General features: G+C 40.6%; 1 protein-coding gene across 1 annotated transcript; it reads right to left on the reverse strand.

Moving 5' to 3' along the window:
• Positions 1 to 5,097: 5,097 nt before the first annotated feature.
• LOC140756952 (NADH-ubiquinone oxidoreductase 49 kDa subunit-like) lies at positions 5,098 to 22,157 on the reverse strand. The gene is made up of 11 exons (XM_073092493.1): positions 22,101 to 22,157; positions 21,968 to 22,066; positions 20,733 to 20,848; positions 19,650 to 19,759; positions 18,323 to 18,524; positions 17,655 to 17,842; positions 15,207 to 15,370; positions 14,455 to 14,574; positions 13,884 to 14,013; positions 11,044 to 11,189; positions 5,098 to 5,593 (listed from the first exon to the last, which is right to left on the reverse strand). Exons 2-11 carry the CDS (start codon positions 22,060 to 22,062, stop codon positions 5,464 to 5,466), a joined length of 1,401 nt encoding a protein of 466 aa, XP_072948594.1. The 5' UTR covers positions 22,063 to 22,066; positions 22,101 to 22,157; the 3' UTR covers positions 5,098 to 5,463.

Genomic DNA, 22,157 nt, shown 5'->3' on the forward strand with positions numbered 1-22,157 from the left:
ATAGTTTCGGATTTGGCCCTGAAGGCCAATTTGAAAAAATCATCCTGTATATATAAATGTAAATGAACTCTAAATTGACTGAAATATGACAAATATATTTGTTGTATAATAATTGTCTATATTATAAAATTTTAAAAATAGATAGATTATTAATAAGAGACGTAAATTCATGAGCATATATCACCTATTTCTGCCTAATAACAGCAGTGTTAAGCGCTGCTGTGTTCCGTTTTGAAGGATGTGGTAAGGGAGACATACTTTTCCGAGGCGTTCCAGCTTAGTCCTCATGGCTAGCGGCGCATCTGTGGCCGACCTCAGGTAGGAATATCTAATCCTATCTGGGGTTGATTACAGATGTCCATGGACGGCAGTAGCCACTTACCATCAGGTGGACTGCATGCTCGTCTGCTACATCTATGTTATAAAAAAATAATAATAATATTCAGTGGTGGGCTAAGGTAGTCGGGGGCCCGGGGCGGAAAGTTGAATTTAGGCCCCCAGGTAAAAACTAAGATTTCACAAAATTACAAAAGTACATAACTTATTCGCCGACAAATACGATTCCGGTGACCATTTATTTTCACTGATTTATCTGACGACCTTTTTTGCTAAAAACACTGTTTGGGGGCCTCCATACCTGGGGACCCGGGGTGGACTACCCCTCCCCCCCTTAGTCCGCTAGAGATAATATCGCTTTGAAATTTCGATATTATGTGTACATACATAGACCTTTCACGTAAATGTTAAAATTCATGTTAACCCGAATTCATGTTAAAAGGCTAGTAACACAACACTTACAGGAATTAAACTACGACGAAACAGAGCAATATATTCATCGATCGATTGTAGGTTCAACATTTAATAGATAACTGGTATTTTTATACACGTACACGCACTCACACACACACACACACACACACACACGCACGCGCACACACACGCACACACACACACACACACACATACACATACATACACATAAACCCAAATACATTCATTCCCTCATATTTAGTTAAGGCTTGAAATTTGTAATTTTTCATATTTAGTTAAGGCTTGAAATTTGTAATTTAAAAAAAAACAAAAAAAATAATGTCATGTTGAATAACACACTGTATGAAGTTCCGGTGGATGAGCGGAGTACCTGTAACACAGGTCTAGAACCAAGTACAGGGCTCTTGCGACTTGTAAATGTGACTGTGTTAAGATCAATAAAATATTTTTATTTTTTATTTTTATTTTTTATAATGTTGATAATTTTAATTTGTATTTCTTGTTACGTCTAGTATTAGGGCACCTTTAGAGGTGTAGAGGCCCTGAGCAAGGAATAAGAGGAGGCCCTTCATTATTTTTCGAATTAAAAGGAGCTATTTTTCCAAATATTTTAAATTTTATGGCCTACAAATAAATTGATTACATTTTTGAACAATACATTTCATACTGTTTGGAAAAATCTTTCAAGTTATATCAGTATTTTTTGTATTATTGGGGCCCCTTTTTTATGGAGGCCTCGAAGAAAATCTTACAAGGTGACCATTAGAAATTTAAAATATTTTTCTATATTATGAGGGCCCCTTCTATGGAGGCCTCGGGGGCCCCTTAGCCTTAGCATTGGCTTTACATCCGATCCCTAAAAAGGGTGATCGCAGTGAACCGGCCAACTACAGGCCTATAGCGATAACCTCCCTGCTCTCAAAGGTGATGGAGCGTGTTATAAAAACACAGCTCCTGAGATACCTCAAGGATCACCAGCTGATCAGCGATCATCAATATGGTTTTCGCAAGGGCCGTTCAGCTGGTGACCTTCTAGTCTATCTCACACACCGATGGGCGCAAGCCATTGAGAGCAATGGTGAGGCATTGGCGGTTAGCCTGGATATCGCGAAGGCCTTTGACCGGGTCTGGCATAGAGCCCTTCTCGCGAAGTTTCCATCTTACGGTCTTCCTGAGAGGTTATGCGCATGGGCAACCAGCTTTCTGTCGGAGCGGCACATCAAAGTCGTCGCCGACGGATGCTGCTCTGACACGAAACCTGTAAACGCTGGCGTACCCCAGGGCTCAGTCCTATCTCCCACACTATTCATTCTGCATATCAATGATATGTTGCAACAAGTAGGCAACATACATTGCTATGCAGATGATAGTACGGGAGACGCTACGTATACAGGCCGCCCAAATACCTCTCGGACTCTCGTGGAAGAAAGCAGAATCCGACTTGTGTCTGAAATCGAGGACTCTCTGGAGCAGGACTCGACATGGGGTCGACTTAACCTTGTTGAGTTTAACCCCACGAAGACACAAGTCTGCGCGTTTACCGCTAAAAAAACCCCATTCGTCATAGCGCCACGGTTCCAAGGTATCCCGCTCACCATTGGTAAAAGTGTGGGGATCCTGGGAGTTGACATATCGTGTGACGTGCAGTACCGGGGTCATTTGGATGTTAAGGCGAAGTTGGCATCAAGAAAACTGGGCTTCTTGAACAGAGCGAAGCGGTACTTCAGCGCGGGGCAACTCCTGCTTTATAAGGCGCAAGTGAGACCCCACATGGAGTACTGCTCACATCTCTGGGCAGGGGCGCCCCAATACCAACTTAACCCACTTGACACCGTGCAAAAACGCGCGGTCCGAATCGTCAACGACCCAGTGATCTCCGATCGGTTAGAACCTTTGAGTTTGCGGAGGGACATAGGTTCCTTCTGTGTGTTCTACCGGCTTTACAATGGTGGGTGTTCCGAGGAACTATTTGACCTGGTGCCTACGTCACCATTCCTCCATCGCACCACTAGCCTAAGGATGAAGTTCCATCCACACCAACTGGACTCGTGGCGGTCCTCCACGGTTCGGTTTGCACGGACGTTCTTGCCGCGGACGTGTAAGATGTGGAATGTACTTCCTCCTGAGGTATTCCCGGAGCGCTATGACATGGGGCTCTCCAAAAAGGTGTAAAAAGAGCTCTCATACAAAGCCGGCGATGCATTGGCGACTCCTCTGGTGTTGCAAATGTCCATAGGCGGCGTTGACTACTTTCCATCCGGTAGCACGTCTGCCTAATCGTTAGGTTATACGATAAAATAAAAAAAAAAGATTCTTCCCGATCTTCTCCAGCGCAGCGAGGTGTGCGAAACCGGGCGGCTTTATCTTGCACCTGTAATAGAAAATATATGTGAAATTTCTTATAACATCTCACTAGTAGATGCCAGTATTTTAATATGACCACTAAATAAGAAATCTGACATAACTATTAAAGTTCTTTTATGAAATAAAATTGTATTTTCTTCAAAATGAGCCTTCCTGAAAAAATCCTTTAGTTTATTTTTTATCATTACTTTCCAGAATTTTATCCTTATAAGCAACACTTTCCGATGGTGGAATAATACAGGTGAGTTTTTTTTTTCAAAATGAACTCGTTCGATTCCCGGCTAGAGAACAGATTTAAAAATAAATGTAATGATGCAGTTTATGCAGATACTTTTTGTCAACATCGGCGTCGGCATCGGCCTTTCAACATTTTTAGCTATTCCTTATAGTTTCGGATTTGGCCCTGAAGGCCAATTTGAAAAAATCATCCTGTATATATAAATGTAAATGAACTCTAAATTGACTGAAATATGACAAATATATTTGTTGTATAATAATTGTCTATATTATAAAATTATGAAAATATAGTAAAAGGAAAAAATATAAAATGACATAAAATATAATACATGTATATTGTATACGTATATAAAAAAACATGATAAAATAAACAATCGCTTTATCTATTATCTAGTCCTACATACTTACTTTTTACCTCAAATTTTCGGATTACTCAACCGGGATTCGAACCCAACATTTCAATCAAATATTCTGATGACAAATTGAATAAGAATCGCAATTGCGCCAGCACAATATAAAGCATAAATATTATAAAAGATATTGTGAAAATCCTTAAACAATATTATATATTACATAAATATTACAAAGTACAGGAAACATAGTAAATATTTCACATAATAATAATAATAAACGCTTTCTACACTCACAGCCCCACACTAGGATTCCCTGTGTCGTGGGTGCCATGGACACACACATAGACAAATACACAAACACCCAGACCCAGAAACAGAAATCTAAATTAATCATTTAGATAGCTGTTTGGCCAGGGATCGAACCCGTTACCCTTTGCGCGTCAGACCGGTATGGTGACCGCTCCGCCACGCGGGTCGTCAACATGTTATGCATATTTAAAAGAAATTAATATATATTTTAAAAAGCAATAAATATATTTAAATATTAAAAATTGAAATAAATTTTGAACAATTTTGTAACTTACCATTTCGCAGGAACAGCCAATTCAAACCAATTTTGCAAAGTAAATTCTGGTTTCCACTGGAATAATCTTAATTATCGTAATTATGGAATTGGATCGAGATAAATTTAGATAATTAGATAAAAGATAATTTAATTTTAATTAATAAATACAAGGCATTTTAAATTAGAACTTAATATGTTTCATTATTTTATCGCAATTTAAAAGAGGGGTTCGAATTCTGCACCGCTTTTTGACTCACAAATTCTATGAATAGATTACCAACACCTTTCAAACCAAACAGAAGACACTGTTATAGGGTAGAAATAGATGTGACAATGATGCCTCCATAAACATATAACATTTTATTAGACATGGAATATTCTGTAAAATAATAAAAAATAAAGTTGTTTAAAAATCTTAGCAAGAGCGCGCAAAAAGTAGTTCAATATGAAAATAAACACATATTTTGAAGCAATCTCAATATTTACTACATAATATCTATTGAAAAATAAAATGTTTTACTAACAAATAATTTATTATTTATCACTTAAAATTAATTATTAGACTGCTGTTATTAGAAAAGTAAACATTTACAATAACATTACATTTGATTTGCTACTTGGTTTTGTTTTAGGGATGATCTGACTGTAAAATAGAATTACTGTTCAAAAATTATATTCATAGGTAAATATTCTAATACCTAATAGCGCCATCTATTATTGAGTAGCGAAAACGTATTATTGCGTACTTACGTAACGTGTTATTGCGTACTTCTAACCGAAAAAAGTATTAATAACAAATCTTAATAACAAATGTATTTTTATGAATATTTTCATCACACATCGAATATAGATTAATATTCATAAGATTTTATTTTACGCTTTAATATTGATGATCGCGATAAAACCTTATCGGCATATAAATTTAACGACACACTCATTGTCAAAGTGACATATGACAATCTGTCAAATTCGATATTGACATTTGACAAAATGACAATATTGAGATTTTGTCAAATGTAATATATTCTGTCAATCTCCGTGTAAATATTTTTGCCATTTTATTTTCGACAAGGATGTTACATTTAAAAACGTCGCCTATTACATCTTTATTCACACCCCCCCCCCTATCCCCCCAGCATTCTACCCTACAGTCAGACGTCCCAGCCCGCACATTTATCGATCGATTTCCCCGAACACCACATCCAGCGTCCCGAGGATGGCCACGATGTCCGCCAACATCGAGTGCCGACCGATCTTCTCCAACGCTGCGAGGTGAGCGAAGCCTGGCGCCTTTATCTTGCATCTGTGGATAGATAGAGCGCTAATGGTAGTGGAGAACGGCTTAGGAATCTATTTTATTAGTAGGGTTGTTGAGTATAGGGTCTAAGGTGAGCTTGTGTGTTGCGTGCAAACAAACGAACATGCATTCATGTGGCATGCGTGCATAGTAGACTAAGGTTCAATTTACATTGCCGCGGAATGGAATGGAAGCTAATTTTTGCAAACAAGTTATGCATAGCATAATGAACTTTATGTCAATTGTGACAAAATCCACAGACGGCGCCGACAGTTGTTTAGGGAATTCTCGAGAATGCGCGAGGATTCCCCGGAAGACGCGCAACCTTTTTTTGGCAGGTATTTAGTTTGTACGTTCCACAATAATAATAAGAGAAGGTATGAACAGAAGTGAGAGGGCAGACTAGAGAAATGCCAAGAGGACAGTAGGAAAAGATTGGAGATAAAGACGGACAGAAGAAAAATAAAGACAGAGAGAGAAAACGGGAAGGTGGGAAGAGATATAACAGGAAGTATTATTGCCTTTGTATATTTCAAAATGCATATTACTAATGATATGTAGCACACAGGATTGAATTATGATCACACATATATTACATGCCATGCACACACAAAGATAGCTACAGATCACTAATATTCAGGGCGAATACTAGCTACAACGTACTTCGTTACAATTTTCGTTTGAGCGGGAATCGAATCTGACACCACCTTTTTTTTTTTTATAATATAAGAATAGCAGACGAGCATGCAGTCCACCTGGTGTGGCTACTGCCGCCCATGGACATCTGTAATCAACCCCAGATAGGATTAGATATTCCTACCTGAGGTCGGCCACAGATGCGCCGCTACCACTGAGGACTAAGCTGGAACGCCTCGGAAAAGTCTGTCTCCCTTACCACACCCTTCAAACCGGAACACAGCAGCGCCTAACACTGCTGTTGTTAGGTAGAAATAGGTGTGGCGGTGGTGCCGCCGGAGTCGAACCACAAAGGGTTCTACCACCTTTAAAGTGTGGCACGGGTTTTCTTATCTTGTTGTGGCACTTTGATCTTAGCCAAAAGGCCGAAAATACGGGTGAGGTAATCGTAAATTATCGTTATTAATAGCCAATCTATCGAATGTTTTATCTAACAGAGTTTGAGATTTGACTGACGTTTATGCCTATTACAAATTGTTAAATTTCTATTGGTAGGTAAGAATTGGATGGATTAAATATTAATAACAGTAATATCAATCTTTAATAAACTATCGCCTGTTAATAATAAAATCAATCTCAGCTATTTTGTCCCTACCAAAATTCCAATTTTGACTTGTTTCTGGGCAATATATGATTTTAGACTGATGACTTGAGACTTCTGGGCAATAATTGTCAAATTTTGAACTTTCGTAGACTAAAATGAATTTTAATTAATTTTACATCCAACGATAATTTATTTCGATTAAAAAAAATCAGTATCGGGATTTAAAATTATTATTATGGCAAACCTATTATTGGATAACACACATCCATAACTTAGCACACACACATCAGTGGTGGAAAGAGCCTATGGGTCCAAAAGCTATCATATGAAAGGGTCATAGCATGACAATGTCGTATGGGTTCACATGGGTATGTCATATGGTCGTATGGGTAGCATACAGTTCTGTAGATATACATAACATACATATATATTTTCATGATAATATACATACATATTTTCATGATAATATCGTTGACTCTTCTACTGCTAATATATGGAAATTTCTCAAATCTCTCGGTATTTGTAAACCACCTGCAATGGATTACGGTTCTTCCCTTACTCTTAATGATATTAACATTAATTTCTCCTCTACTTCATCATTGAACCCTATAATCCGCTCACAAACCATTGCTTCCATAGCTTCTATGCGGCTTCCTTCTCTCTCAGTCTTCAGTTTTTTTCCAGTCAGCGTCGATGAGGTGAAAAAGACTGTGATATCTATTTAATCTAAAGCCATAGGTTGTGATGAGGTTAACAGGACTATGATTGTATCCATCCTTGACTATATCCTTATTAGTACTCACCAATATTATTAATTATTCACTTAGTTCAGGCGAATTTCCTACCCCGTGGAAAAAGGCATTAGTACGCCCTCTTCCAAAGAATCAATATCCTACACAGCCTAGGATCAATATCCCTCATTTCCGTCCCATTTCTATTCTTCCGCTTCTCTCAAAAGTTTTGGTAGCCTGTGTACATAAGCAATTTTCCCAGTTTATCGCTAAAAATAACCTACTGAATATGTTTCAGTCCGGGTTTCGCTCTGGTCACAGCACCATCACTGCACTTATTAAGGTTACCGATGATATTAGACGAGGAATGGACAGCAAAAAAGTGGCAGTGCTGGTGCTTGTTGATTTTTCTAATGCTTTTAATACAGTCGACCACGATATCCTTATTGCAATCATGTCCTCTTTACGATTCTCGCCTACGGCTCTCGCGTGGTTTACAAGCTATCTTCGCGGCCGCCTACAGGATGGGCTGAGCTCAATAGTGGGGTGCCGCAAGGCGGTATACTTTCTCCCATTCTGTTTTCATTATTTATTAATTCGATCACTAAATCTTTCAACTGTTCGTACCATCTGTATGCAGATGACCTTCAGCTGTATATGCTTTCCGATGTTAATGATCTCCAAAATGCTATCTGTAACCTGAATGATAATCTGCAAGCTGTATGGGACTGCTCGATACGTTATGGCGTTGCTGTTAATCCCTCCAAATGTCAAGCAATGCTAGTGGGCAGCTCGCGACTGTTGGCAAAGGTGGATTATGAATCTTTACAACCTATACTTTATAATGGTAATGTAATCCCCCTATGCCAATCAGTTAAAAATCTAGGTTTGCTTATAGACCATAAGCTCACTTGGCGAGAGCAAACTAATTCTGTGAGCAAAAAGGTCCATGCCACTTTGCATTCGCTTTACAGATACAAACATTTCATTTCAACTCAGACCAAACTCATGCTCGTTCAATCGCTTGTTCTTCCCTTTATGGATTACGGTGATGTGTGCTACCCGGATCTGACGGAAGAACTTCTTAATAAGCTGGAGCGCCTACAAAATAACTGTAAAGAAAATATTGTAACTGACAATTTGTAAGTGCCGCCGTTGGCCTATACAAAATAAATATATTTCATTTCATTTCATTTCATTTCATATCCGGTATATCTTCGGTCTGCGTAAGTATGATCATATTTCTGATTATCGTCGCCAACTTAAATGGCTTCCTATTCGCAAAAGGTTACTCCAGAATTCTATGTGTACTTTATTCCATTCTAAGCCACGATTCTTCTCCTCCTTACTTAAAGGAATGTTTTCAGTACGTCTGTGAAACTCATGACAGAGTACTTCGTTCATCAACTAATCTCAAGGCCTACATTCCACCAGTTAACACTGGTTCTTATCATTATTCATTTACCATTCAGGCTATACTGCTTTGGAACGCCCTATCCAAAGATATTAGACAAGCACCTACCGTGTGCTCCTTTAAAAAACAAGTACGCGCGCATTATCTGTCTGACTCCAGTAACTAAGCTGTGTTCAACTTTTATAATAGGTATATGATTTTATATATACTGTGTACGTATTTTATATGTGTATATATTATGATATTGTTATATTTATTGATATATTAAGATTACATAATATGTGTAAATTTGTTTATGTATATATTTAGTTATTTATATGTATGTATATGTATATAATATATATTTGTATATATTTTTCGTATATATATATTCATTTTCCTTTTTTGCATTGTTTTTTTCATTGTTTTTAACCTAACATCCACCACAACATTTCTCCATCAACAAGGGTTAACTGGTGGAGAATGCCACTAGGCATTAAGTTCGCCCTTTGTAACCACTAGGTTTTCAATAAAGTTTAAATAAATAAATAAATAAATAACAATCACTCACAGGTTATACCATCACCATCACCAAAGCTTATGGACTTTACCACTGGATCACCCACGAAAACTTTACAATTTATTGTTTGGGTATTTTACTTTTTATCATGACATCATAATATTGTACATTTCTTTATTTCACGTTAACTTCGAAGAGTAAAATTTATTTATTGCAATCATTTTATAATAATATAAATCGTTTTAGTCCCGTCATGAATTATAATTTCACTAAAATATTTTTAACTAGCAGTACTTAAATATTTATCTTTAACATTACCCTCCGCAGTCGGTTAAGAATACCATGCAATTTTGCGGTTTCATCTATGCTAATAATATAAAGTTTGTAACTTTGTTTGTTTGTTTATCTTTCGTTTGTCTTATCTCTGGAAATACTGAACCGATAATGAAAATTATTTCACAATCAGAGAGCTACACTATATAGGAGTGAACAGAAAGCGGACGAAGCCGCGGGTACTGCTAGTATATTCATATTTTTTTACGAACAGTTGCAGTTTTTTTTTTATTTTTATAATAATATTCTAGTCTAATTTTATTTTTTGTAATAGGTAATAACAAACTATCGTATACCGTTGTACAACTATTTTTGTAATACGTTTTTAAAAAGTGCACTAGATAATCTAGATGAAAAAATCATCTAAATTCCATTCAAATCAAAAATATCTTCTTTGCATTACTATTAAACGCATCAATGTCACTAAATAAAAAAAAATGAATATTTCACTATAAAAGTTTCTAACTATTCTTTTTTCAATATGCAATTTCTTTTTTCAATATGCAATGACTACACCTGCCCGCAACAACTTCAGAGCGGACTAGCAGTTTGGCGCGGACTATAACATAATACATGCATTACAAAAGCGACACAGTTGCAAAGCCAAGATCACACAGCATCCCCTATGTTTGATGTTAGACCCTTAACCGTGTTTCATCCCCTTAACTGTTCTTTTTAGTATGAAAGAAGAGGGTAGAGGAGGGCGCGATATCGGGTATTTGCCCAATCTTAAAAAAAGGAAAATTTTCATTTTTTTAATTAAGCAAAGTGGCACCGATAGTTTATGATAGTCCAGTGGTTAAGAAACTCGCACTCTTGATCGAGGGGTCCGAGGTTCCAATCCCACGCAAGCACCCCTGATTTTTTTCAAAGTTATGCGCGTATTAGAAAGTAGAAATTAATTATCACCTGCTTAAACGGCGAAGGAAAACATAGTGAGTAAACCTGCATACTTGAGAAATCTTAAAAACAATGTTTTCAAAGGTATGTGAAGTCTACCAATACGCACTTGGCCAGCGCGGTGGACTTTGGCCTAATCCTTCTCATTCTGAGAGGAGACCGAGACCCAGCAGTGGGACTGTAACGGGTTGATGATGATGATCTCTACCCCCCACCTTCTAATAACCTGATTTAATAAATTATATTTGACTCGCGCCCCCCTCCCCTTATACCGCCCACTTAACCCTTAAACCTATAATATTCCATCCCTTTACACCTCGACAAAAGTACAATACTTACCTGTAGGGCTTAGATCCACCGTCAGAGACGAGATAAATACCAAACTCGCCCTTGGGGGCCTCCACTGCAGTGTAAGTGGACCCAGGGGGCACCTGGTACCCTTGAGTGAAGAGTTTGAAGTGATGGATCAGGGCTTCCATTGAAGTCTGCAAAAAATAAATTTAGTTTTTTTTTGTATTTTTTTTATATTTTTACCCTTTCAGGTAGAGTGGCTACCTGATCGGAAGCAGTTAGTGCCTGTGGAAATTTGAAAGATAATTAAAATTTGCTACAAAAATTCTTCTTACATAAACATTTACTTACTACTTTTTTAAATTGTAATGTCTCTTTTATATGATACGAGTTAGCCCGCGGCTTCGCTCGCGTTACGAAGTAATATTTTCATCCGCTATTTTTTCCCCTTGGGGGTAGAATTGATCAAAATCCTTTCTTAGCGGATGCCTACGTCATAACATCTACCTGCATGCCACATTTCAGCCCGAACCGTCCAGTGGTTTGGGCTGTGCGTTGATAGATCACTATATCAGTCAGTCACCTTTGAGTTATATATATTTAGATAGAGCTTGCATCTAAATGTTAATGGCTATTGCCTCCAATGGACATCTGTAATCAACCCCAGGTAAGATTATATTCATAACTAAGATACGTTGTTATCCCTGAAGACAAAGTTGAAACGCTTCGGTTAAATCTACCTTCGGTTCCCTTCAAACCAGAACACAGCAGCGCCTAACACTGCTGTTATAACAGAAATAGGTGTGGCGTTGGTGCCGCCGGTGTCGAACAACAGAGGGTTTTAGACCACCATTCTACCTTTTGATCCTACTACCTATTATACCTACTACCTTTTGAAGTAAAATAAAGGCTTATAAATAGTACTTTCATCTCCTACAGAGTAACCCAATCCCCCACAAAGGTATCTTCATCTCCCACAGAGAACCCCAATCCCCTACAAAAGTATCTTCATCTCCCACAGAGAACCCTAATCCCCCACAAAAGTATCTTCATCTACCACAGAGAACCCCAATCCCCCACGAAAGTATCTTCATCTCCCACAGAGAACCCCAATCCCCCACATAAGTATCTTCATCTCCTACAGAGTACCCCCCCTCCCCCCACTAGAGTACCTTCATCTCCTCGCGAGAGGGCGGTGTCAGCTTCGCGTCGTCGGTCTTGATCTCGCCGGCCGGCATCTGGTTCAGACACTGGTCGATGATGCGGAGGGACTGTCTCATCTCCTACAGAGTACACTAGAGTACCTTCATCTCCTCGCGAGAGGGCGGTGTCAGCTTCGCGTCGTCGGTCTTGATCTCGCCGGCCGGCATCTGGTTCAGACACTGGTCGATGATGCGGAGGGACTGTCTCATCTCCTACAGAGTACACTAGAGTACCTTCATCTCCTCGCGAGAGGGCGGTGTCAGCTTCGCGTCGTCGGTCTTGATCTCGCCGGCCGGCATCTGGTTCAGACACTGGTCGATGATGCGGAGGGACTGTCTCATCTCCTACAGAGTACACTAGAGTACCTTCATCTCCTCGCGAGAGGGCGGTGTCAGCTTCGCGTCGTCGGTCTTGATCTCGCCGGCCGGCATCTGGTTCAGACACTGGTCGATGATGCGGAGGGACTGTCTCATCTCCTACAGAGTACACTAGAGTACCTTCATCTCCTCGCGAGAGGGCGGTGTCAGCTTCGCGTCGTCGGTCTTGATCTCGCCGGCCGGCATCTGGTTCAGACACTGGTCGATGATGCGGAGGGACTGTCTCATCTCCTACAGAGTACACTAGAGTACCTTCATCTCCTCGCGAGAGGGCGGTGTCAGCTTCGCGTCGTCGGTCTTGATCTCGCCGGCCGGCATCTGGTTCAGACACTGGTCGATGATGCGGAGGGACTGTCTCATCTCCTACAGAGTACACTAGAGTACCTTCATCTCCTCGCGAGAGGGCGGTGTCAGCTTCGCGTCGTCGGTCTTGATCTCGCCGGCCGGCATCTGGTTCAGACACTGGTCGATGATGCGGAGGGACTGTCTCATCTCCTACAGAGTACACTAGAGTACCTTCATCTCCTCGCGAGAGGGCGGTGTCAGCTTCGCGTCGTCGGTCTTGATCTCGCCGGCCGGCATCTGGTTCAGACACTGGTCGATGATGCGGAGGGACTGTCTCATCTCCTACAGAGTACACTAGAGTACCTTCATCTCCTCGCGAGAGGGCGGTGTCAGCTTCGCGTCGTCGGTCTTGATCTCGCCGGCCGGCATCTGGTTCAGACACTGGTCGATGATGCGGAGGGACTGTCTCATCTCCTACAGAGTACACTAGAGTACCTTCATCTCCTCGCGAGAGGGCGGTGTCAGCTTCGCGTCGTCGGTCTTGATCTCGCCGGCCGGCATCTGGTTCAGACACTGGTCGATGATGCGGAGGGACTGTCTCATCTCCTACAGAGTACACTAGAGTACCTTCATCTCCTCGCGAGAGGGCGGTGTCAGCTTCGCGTCGTCGGTCTTGATCTCGCCGGCCGGCATCTGGTTCAGACACTGGTCGATGATGCGGAGGGACTGTCTCATCTCCTACAGAGTACACTAGAGTACCTTCATCTCCTCGCGAGAGGGCGGTGTCAGCTTCGCGTCGTCGGTCTTGATCTCGCCGGCCGGCATCTGGTTCAGACACTGGTCGATGATGCGGAGGGACTGTCTCATCTCCTACAGAGTACACTAGAGTACCTTCATCTCCTCGCGAGAGGGCGGTGTCAGCTTCGCGTCGTCGGTCTTGATCTCGCCGGCCGGCATCTGGTTCAGACACTGGTCGATGATGCGGAGGGACTGTCTCATCTCCTACAGAGTACACTAGAGTACCTTCATCTCCTCGCGAGAGGGCGGTGTCAGCTTCGCGTCGTCGGTCTTGATCTCGCCGGCCGGCATCTGGTTCAGACACTGGTCGATGATGCGCAGAGATTGTCTCATCTCTTCGACACGGCAGAGGTACCTGGTAAGTACAATTTGCTTTATATAATTGTATATAATTTGTAAATAAGCTTTAAAGATGACAATTTTTTTTTGGAATTTGTAGCCGCTTTGGGACCTTTTATTCATCCCCTATTTCTAGAAATGTAGATTTTCTTTTCATATTAACGCCGTCAAATTAAACCCTTAAAGCTATGTCAGGTTCATTTGAAAAAAATAATTAAAAACCTTATAATAAAGCAATATATGCAAACAAATAATATAGATTTTAAAGAATTAATAATACATAAAAACAATATAATAATATTTAAAAACTGTCAGCGAAGCTGTCCAAACTACAGACAGCAATTTTTTTATCTACATGAATTACCTTCAGACCATTGTTTTTAATAAATTAATTAATTGATTAATTAAAATAGCAAATTTTAATATATTTTTTTAATATTTAAAATTTATTCCTCACCTATCATAACAGTCACCATTCGTACCGATGGGTACATCGAAGTCCACCAGGTGGTAGGCGTCGTAGGGCTGCGACTTGCGCAGATCCCACTTGATCCCGGAGCCGCGGAGCATCACACCACTACACACACAAAATAAAAATAAATTTAAGAAGAATACATTTTTACAAAGACACAAGAATAGGAAATTTAAAAAAATACATGGTTTTGCAAAAAAAATTAAACAATTTTTGCAGTTATAAGAGAAATCTGGGCGCACGGCCGTGCCACCTCAAGTCGAGCAATATAATTTTTTAGACTAATTTTTAATATAAGATTTTTTAGACGGCAGTAATTTTTTTAAACGTAAACGAGCTGTCCATCTGATAATAGGACAAATGTCAATATACTTATGCCATTTTTTTAAATTTAAATTTAATATTATTTATACATTTTTTGCTAAGTAAATATCGAAGTTTGACAATTTATAGTAGGCAGAAATATTTCACTTTCCAAACCCTCCCCTGAGTTGGTCCTAAGAGCACGTCCTCCACCTCGCCCAGCCGCTCGGGGAACTGACCCCCTACCCCCCGTACCCCACTGTACCCCCCGCACACCTGAAGCCGTAGTTGAGCGCGTCCTGAGCGGACACGATCCCGATGTCCTTGGTCCGCTGCACCCAGATCCTGTTGGTGGTGAGCACGTCCTCCACCTCGTCCAGCCGCTCGGGGAACTGACCCCCTACCCCCCGTACCCCACTGTACCCCCCGCACACCTGAAGCCGTAGTTGAGCGCGTCCTGAGCGGACACGATCCCGATGTCCTTGGTCCGCTGCACCCAGATCCTGTTGGTGGTGAGCACGTCCTCCACCTCGTCCAGCCGCTCGGCGAACTTCGCGGCGAACTCGTATATGTCGTCCATCAGGCCTAGGGGCATGTCCTGGGGTTAGAGAAAAAAGGGTCATCACTTAAATATGCAGAATTATTTAAAAAATGACTTTATATCACGGCGTGCGTAAATTGACGTTTTACGCACGCTTCGCGTGCACAAAACCCCCATCGGAATGGAACGGGGTCGGAAATGGGGGTTTTGTGCACGCGAAGCGTGCGTAAAACGTCCATTTACGCACGCCGTGATATAAAAAAATTTTCGTCCTCGTATTGTAATGTACTATTTTAAAAATATATGTATGTCATCCTTATGTCACATCCATATTTAGAAGAATCAAACAACACCTCACATGTTAAAATTTGTTGAGCAATTTGGCCAAATGTTCAAAAACCTTACTATGAGGCTTCTATAGCCAACGGTGGGACAATAATCATATAGATGTTTTATTCTATAAAGAGATGCTTGCCCAACAGTGTTATAGAGGAACTGGCTATGAAACCTAGTAATGAGTATCCTCACTATCACAAAACCAAATGGACAATGACTTAGGCCTTTCTCAATGTGAGAGGAGTGCTGTGACCAGTACCCTTACCAGGAGTTTTTACGTTTCGAAAAATATGACTGTTTTGGTATTTGTTTACGTATTGGGATACGATTTCCTAGTTCTGACACAATCCGCTAGGGGCGCTGATTGGAATTTGTATGGGCAAATACGTAAACAAATATCAAAACAGTAATATTTGTCGAAACCTAAAAACTCCTGGTAAGGGTACAGCAGTAGAACATGCTGATGTTGAGGCGTAGCAGTGGGCAAGGCTGACAATGCCTACCTAGTCGACTATGACCTAAACGCGACTACTACTACAACATTGAGATTACTTAATGATACCTCTTAATGATGAATTGTATTATACTGTACCTCATCGAACGTATATGCGTAGAGAAATACCATTTTTTGCTATTGCTAAATGTCGCACTAATGCCGGTAAACGCTCACCTATGTATAATATGATGCGTAACTATAATGTAAATTTTAAAAATCTGGATATGATAAATACTAGTCCTGCCTTATTTAAGAAACAAGTTCTGCTGACTGTGCCTGTAGAGTAGTTTGTAAGAACAATTAAAGTCAACTTATATTGTATTCCTCCACTTTCAATAACATTTTTGTTTTGTTTATTTTTATAGTAATCCGTGGTTAACGGTGTTGGTTAACGTCATAGTACAGTTGTTTGTAATTGTTATTCCAATGTTTTTTTTGTTGTTTACTGTTTGTTGACCCAAATAAACCAAAAAAAAAAAATAATAATAACCCCAGCAGTGTGCCAGGCCATCGTAGAACTCCATCATCTTCTCGCGCTCCTCGAACAGCCAGAAGAACGGGGTCAGCGCTCCACGACCAGGGAGCAACGACCTTGACCCTTCACACTCTGAGAGATCAGGGAGCTATGCCCTTTACACTCCGAGGGGACTACTCGGTAATAGGTAACGATGAAGCCTCCCCATGCAGCAGTGATAGCCTAGTGGTTAAGATACGCGGCCTCTCGATCGAGGTGTCCGAGGTTCAAATCCCAGGCACGCACCTCTGATTTTCAAATTAATGTGCGTATTAGAAATTAATTATCACTTGCTTAAACGGTGAAGGAAAACATCGTGAGGAAACCTGCATACCTGAGAGATTTATAAAAAATCTTAAAGGTATGTGAAGTCTACCAATACGCACTTGTCCAGCGCGGTGGACAATGGCCTAATCCTTCTCATTCTGAGAGGAGACCCGTGCCCAGCAGTGGGACAGTAATGGGTTGATGATGATGATGATGATGATGATGAAGCCTCCCCATCTCACACTAATAGAGAATGGGGTTATTGATGGATTGATGACGCCATCAATCCAGGTGTGGGTCAGGTCAATATCGAAATACATAAACACTGTATCTTAAGTCCTCCTCGCTGTGAGATTGACGGTGTGTGTTTGGTCATTATGGTAGCACCTAAGAAGTATAATCTAAGCCGTTCCTACTGTGACAGGGGTCCCATGCCCAGCAGTGGGATAGGTTACGCCCAGCAGTGGAGCCCAGCTGTGGGCTAGACTACTCACAAGCGCGACTCCCCCCGGGCGGATGTAGGCGGCGTGCATACGAGCGCCGCTCACTCGCTCGTAGAACTCCATCATCTTCTGGCAATGACCCTGGCCCCTTCTCTGAGAGAACCACTCTGATACAAGGTATGTTGGGTCACTATCGTAGCACCTACGAAGTAGTTCCTACTGTGACAGGGGTCCCATGCCCAGCAGTGGGATAGGTTACGCCCAGCAGTGGGCTAGACTACATACCAGCGCCACGCCCCCCGGGCGGATGTACGCCGCGTGCATCCGGGCGCCGCTCACTCGCTCGTAGAACTCCATCATCTTCTCGCGCTCCTCGAACAGCCAGAAGAACGGGGTCAGGGCTCCGACGTCGAGAGCGTGGGTACCGACCGCCATTATGTGGTTCAGGAGACGGGTGATCTCCGCGAAGAGCGCTAGAGAAACAAAAAAAAAGCAGTTTTAGTACATGGTTTTACAGTCACATGACATTGATTCATGTGTAAATCACATATTTACTAGTTATTGATGTCACCTAATAAATACTTTTTTAGAGTTCCATACCCAAAGGACTCAAAAACGGAACCCTATATTTTTTTTATAATGTAGGAGTAGCAGACAAGCATGCAGTCCATCTGATGGTAAGTAGTTATTGCCACTCATGGACATCTGTAATCAACCCCAGGTAGGATAAGATATTCCTACCTGAGGTTGGCCACAGTTGCGCCGCTACCCCTGAGGACTAAGCTGGAACGCCTCGGAAAAGTATGTCTCCCTTACCACACCCTTCAAACAGAACACAGCAGCGCTAAACATTGCTGCTATTAGGCAAAAATAGGTGTGGCGGTGGTGCCGCCGGTGTCGAACCACAAAGAGTTCTGCCACCTTCCAAATTCTAAACAATATAATATACTCACTCCTAATATACTTCGCCCGGAGCGGTATATCAATATTGAGCAGCTTCTCAACAGCGAGGCTGTAGCACTGTTCGTTGCACATCATGGAGACATAGTCTAGGCGGTCGAAGTATGGTAGCGCCTGGGTGTAGGTCTTGTACTCTATCAGCTTCTCTGTACCGCGGTGTAGGAGACCGATGTGAGGGTCGGCTGCGCGGACCGTCTGGGGAGAAAAGCATTTTTTTTTATATTATAGGAGAAGCAGACGAGCGTGTAGTCCAACTGATGGTAAGTGGCTACTGCCGCCCATGGACATCACTAATGAACCCCAGATAGGAATATACACTCCAACCTGAGGTCAGCCACAGATGCGCCGCTACCCCTGAGGACTAAGTTTGAACGCTACGGAAAACTATGTCACCCTTACCACACCCTTCAAAACGGAACACAGCAGCGCCTAACACTGCTGTTATTAGGTAGAAATAGGTGTGGAGGTGGTGCCGCCGGAGTCGAACCACAAAGGGTTCTACCACCCTAATCAAGCATTTTTATTAGCATTTTTTTGCTATAAGATTGTGGTAGGAAATGAGGAATCAGTCCACCTGGTAGGAAGAAGTTTGAAGGTAACAGAACCTAAGATTGTGTTAGAAAACATGGAAGTAACAACACAACCAAGAAAAGGCAGTGATAGCTTAATGCTTGAAACTCGGCCTTTCGATTCCGAGGTTCGAATCCCAAGCAAACACACCTGATTTTTCAAAGGTATACATATTAGAAAATATATATCACTTGCTTTAACCGTGAAAAAAACTTGAGGCCACCTGCATACCTGACACATCTTAAAAAAACATTTTCAAAGGTATGTGACGTCTATTAATTCGCACTTGTCCAGCGCGGTGGACTATGGCCTAATCCTTCTCATTCTGAGAGGAGACCCGTGCCCAGCAGTGGGACCGTAATGGGTTGATGACGATGATGAGAAAACGAGCACTGAGCCCACCTGGTAGGTAGAAAGATGTTTGAAAACGAAAGAAGCCTTTGTGGATCAACTTCAACGTCATCACCGCCACATCTATTTCTGTTATAACAGCAGTGTTAAGCACTGCTGTGTTCTGGTTTGAGGGGTGTTGTAAGTGAGACATACTTTACTGAGGCATTCCATCTTAGTCATCAGGGGTAGCGGCGCTGAATGCGGTATAGCTGTAGACGACGACAGTTAGGAGCCTAACACGATCTTGGATTGATTACAGATGTCTGTGGGCGGCGGTAGCTACTTACAATCAGGTGGACTGTATGCTCGTCTGCCATCCTTATAATAATAAAAATGTATGAAGTTGTCCATTCCTACCTCACCCTCCAGCTCCAACACAAGTCGGAGCACCCCGTGAGCGGCGGGGTGCTGCGGCCCGAAGTTCAGGATCATGTTGCGGACTTGCTTCTCTGTTGGGGCCACGATGCCTGCAAACGGGAATCGTTTATTATATGTTAAGTTACGACTTACTGTGTTCAGCAAAACTTAGGAAGGTCTTACAAGTACTCTATGCTTCATTCCAGGCCCTTTAAATTTCATTTGTTATAATATAGGAGTAGCAGACTAGCATACAATACATCTGATGGTAAGTGGCTACTTCCGCCCATGGACATTCGTATTCAACCTCACACCTATATAAAATCGTCCTACATAAAATCGCCTACAGATGCATTTCTACTCCATAGGACTAAGCTGGAATGCCTTGGAAGAGCATCTCTCTTACCACACCCTTCAAACCAAAACACAGCAGTGCTTAACACTGCTGTTATTACAAAGAAATAGGTAAAGCGGTGGTGCTGTTAGAGTCGAACCACAAAAGGTTCAACATTTGTTATTATTAATTAGAAATCATTTGTTTTTTTATCAGATTGAAATAGCAGACAGTTATACAGTCCACCTGATTAGGTCCATGGACATCTGTAATTCTGTATGCAACAGTACTCTATGAAACTGATCAAAAGTGTTACTCCTGAGGTCTATCAGCATTCACATTAGTTTTTAACCAACTTATATTTAGCCATCATCAACCCATTACTGTCCCACTGCTAGGCACAGATCTCATCTTGGTATGAGAATGATTATTCCATAGTCCACCGCACTGGCAAGTGCATATTGATAGACTTCCACATATCTTTGAAATTTTTTTTTAAGAGATCTCAGGTATGCAAGTTTTCTCACGAGGTTTTCGTTCACCGTTTAAACAAGTAATAATAAATTTCTAAAATGCAAATCATTTTGAAAAATGAGAAGTGCATGCCGGGGATTTGAACCTCAGACCCCTCGATCAAGAGGCCAAGTTTCTAAATCACTAGGGTCTCACTCCTTCTTACTAGAAGAAGTGAATATGCTTCTTATTAGAAGCACTAGATACTTTTAGTCAATATAAGTCTCAATACATACTGTTGTAAGGAGGATGTTGGAGCATAGCGGTCAGGTCATGGGGATACATGACCGGCCCCTGGAACTGCTCCAGCCAGTCCTTGTCCGGCATCCATTTGCTGGCTTTGCGTTGCGAGCTGAAATAACATGATAGCATCATTCACCAATATTGAGAAAAATCCAACAACAGCACATTTTAAAATCCATCAAGCCATTATGGATGCAGGACATCCTAAAGCATGATTAGGAGGCATTTAAGGTAAGAATTTCAAGAGTTTTCTAGGGTAAATTGTGTTGGATTGATTCTAAAGAGAGATTATATAAGTTGCTTAATATTCTTATTATTTAACAAGAAATGATACTGTATTTGGTTATGTTTAATGAAGGAACAAGCTTAATTTAATTTACCACAATTTTTTCAGTTTCATTTTGGTGCTAGTGGGGAAAAAAATGTGATATATTTTCGAGACTCCTACTCTCCATAAAGTAAGTCAGGTTTAGGTTGATCAAAATGTCTCACGTAATTAATGAATATTACGTATACTCGAACATTACCCTCTGCAATCGGGTAAAAATAATAGTAAACTTATTTTTTACTGGATATAGTGCTGTATCCCCATCCCATTCCTCTTCTTCTCCTCTCCTCTCTACTCCATCTATTTCGTTCTTGTATTGTTTTTAACATTTTAATCATTCAGAAAAATATCAAAATCAATTTGTTTTTTTTTTGGACTTGTTTACTTGACTTTGTTTGGACTTGAATTGGTGAGATATTTTAATACTTTGAGATCCATCTCAATTTAATAGCTCTCTTCTAAATCCTTCTCATATTCATCTTTTTAAAATAATTAAATTAATAAATTAATTATTAAATTTTAAAATAGTGATTGGGATATTTTCAAAATTAATAATATCGATTTTTTGTAAATATCGATACACAATTATTATATCTCACATAGGCAACAGTTTCTATACAATATGTATCACAACATAGCTTATTACAATTTGGCAGAATAACTTAAGGCGCAATAACAATTTCTTTAAATCTAACTTTCCTAACACGGTTCTAGAATTACTTTTCACAAAATATAGAAAACAAAAGTAAAGAGCTTTAAATATACAAATAAATATATAGATTTTTTATAATCTACACATAAAAATATCTAATTATAACATTAAATGTTACATAATTTTGTAACAGCGAATAAAGTGTCTAATATTATTTTTTTCGTCACAAAAACCTTTCAAACACTTACTTGACATTGTAAACTGCTGGCAAATTCTTCAATAAAGCCTTCGTAGGGCCTATATTTGCTGATTTTCGCAACAAAACATTCATTACGGATGCCATTTTAGCTGACACTAACATGTATATAATAATACTCTATGGCTGACACTACGTTCCGATTTAACTACACAATGACAACTGGACGTTTTGACAACTGA

Source organism: Epargyreus clarus, unplaced genomic scaffold (genome assembly GCF_041222505.1).
Source record: "Epargyreus clarus isolate Ecla_fem2 unplaced genomic scaffold, WU_Ecla_fem_2.2 ptg000036l, whole genome shotgun sequence".
Taxonomy (NCBI): Eukaryota; Metazoa; Arthropoda; class Insecta; order Lepidoptera; family Hesperiidae; genus Epargyreus; species Epargyreus clarus.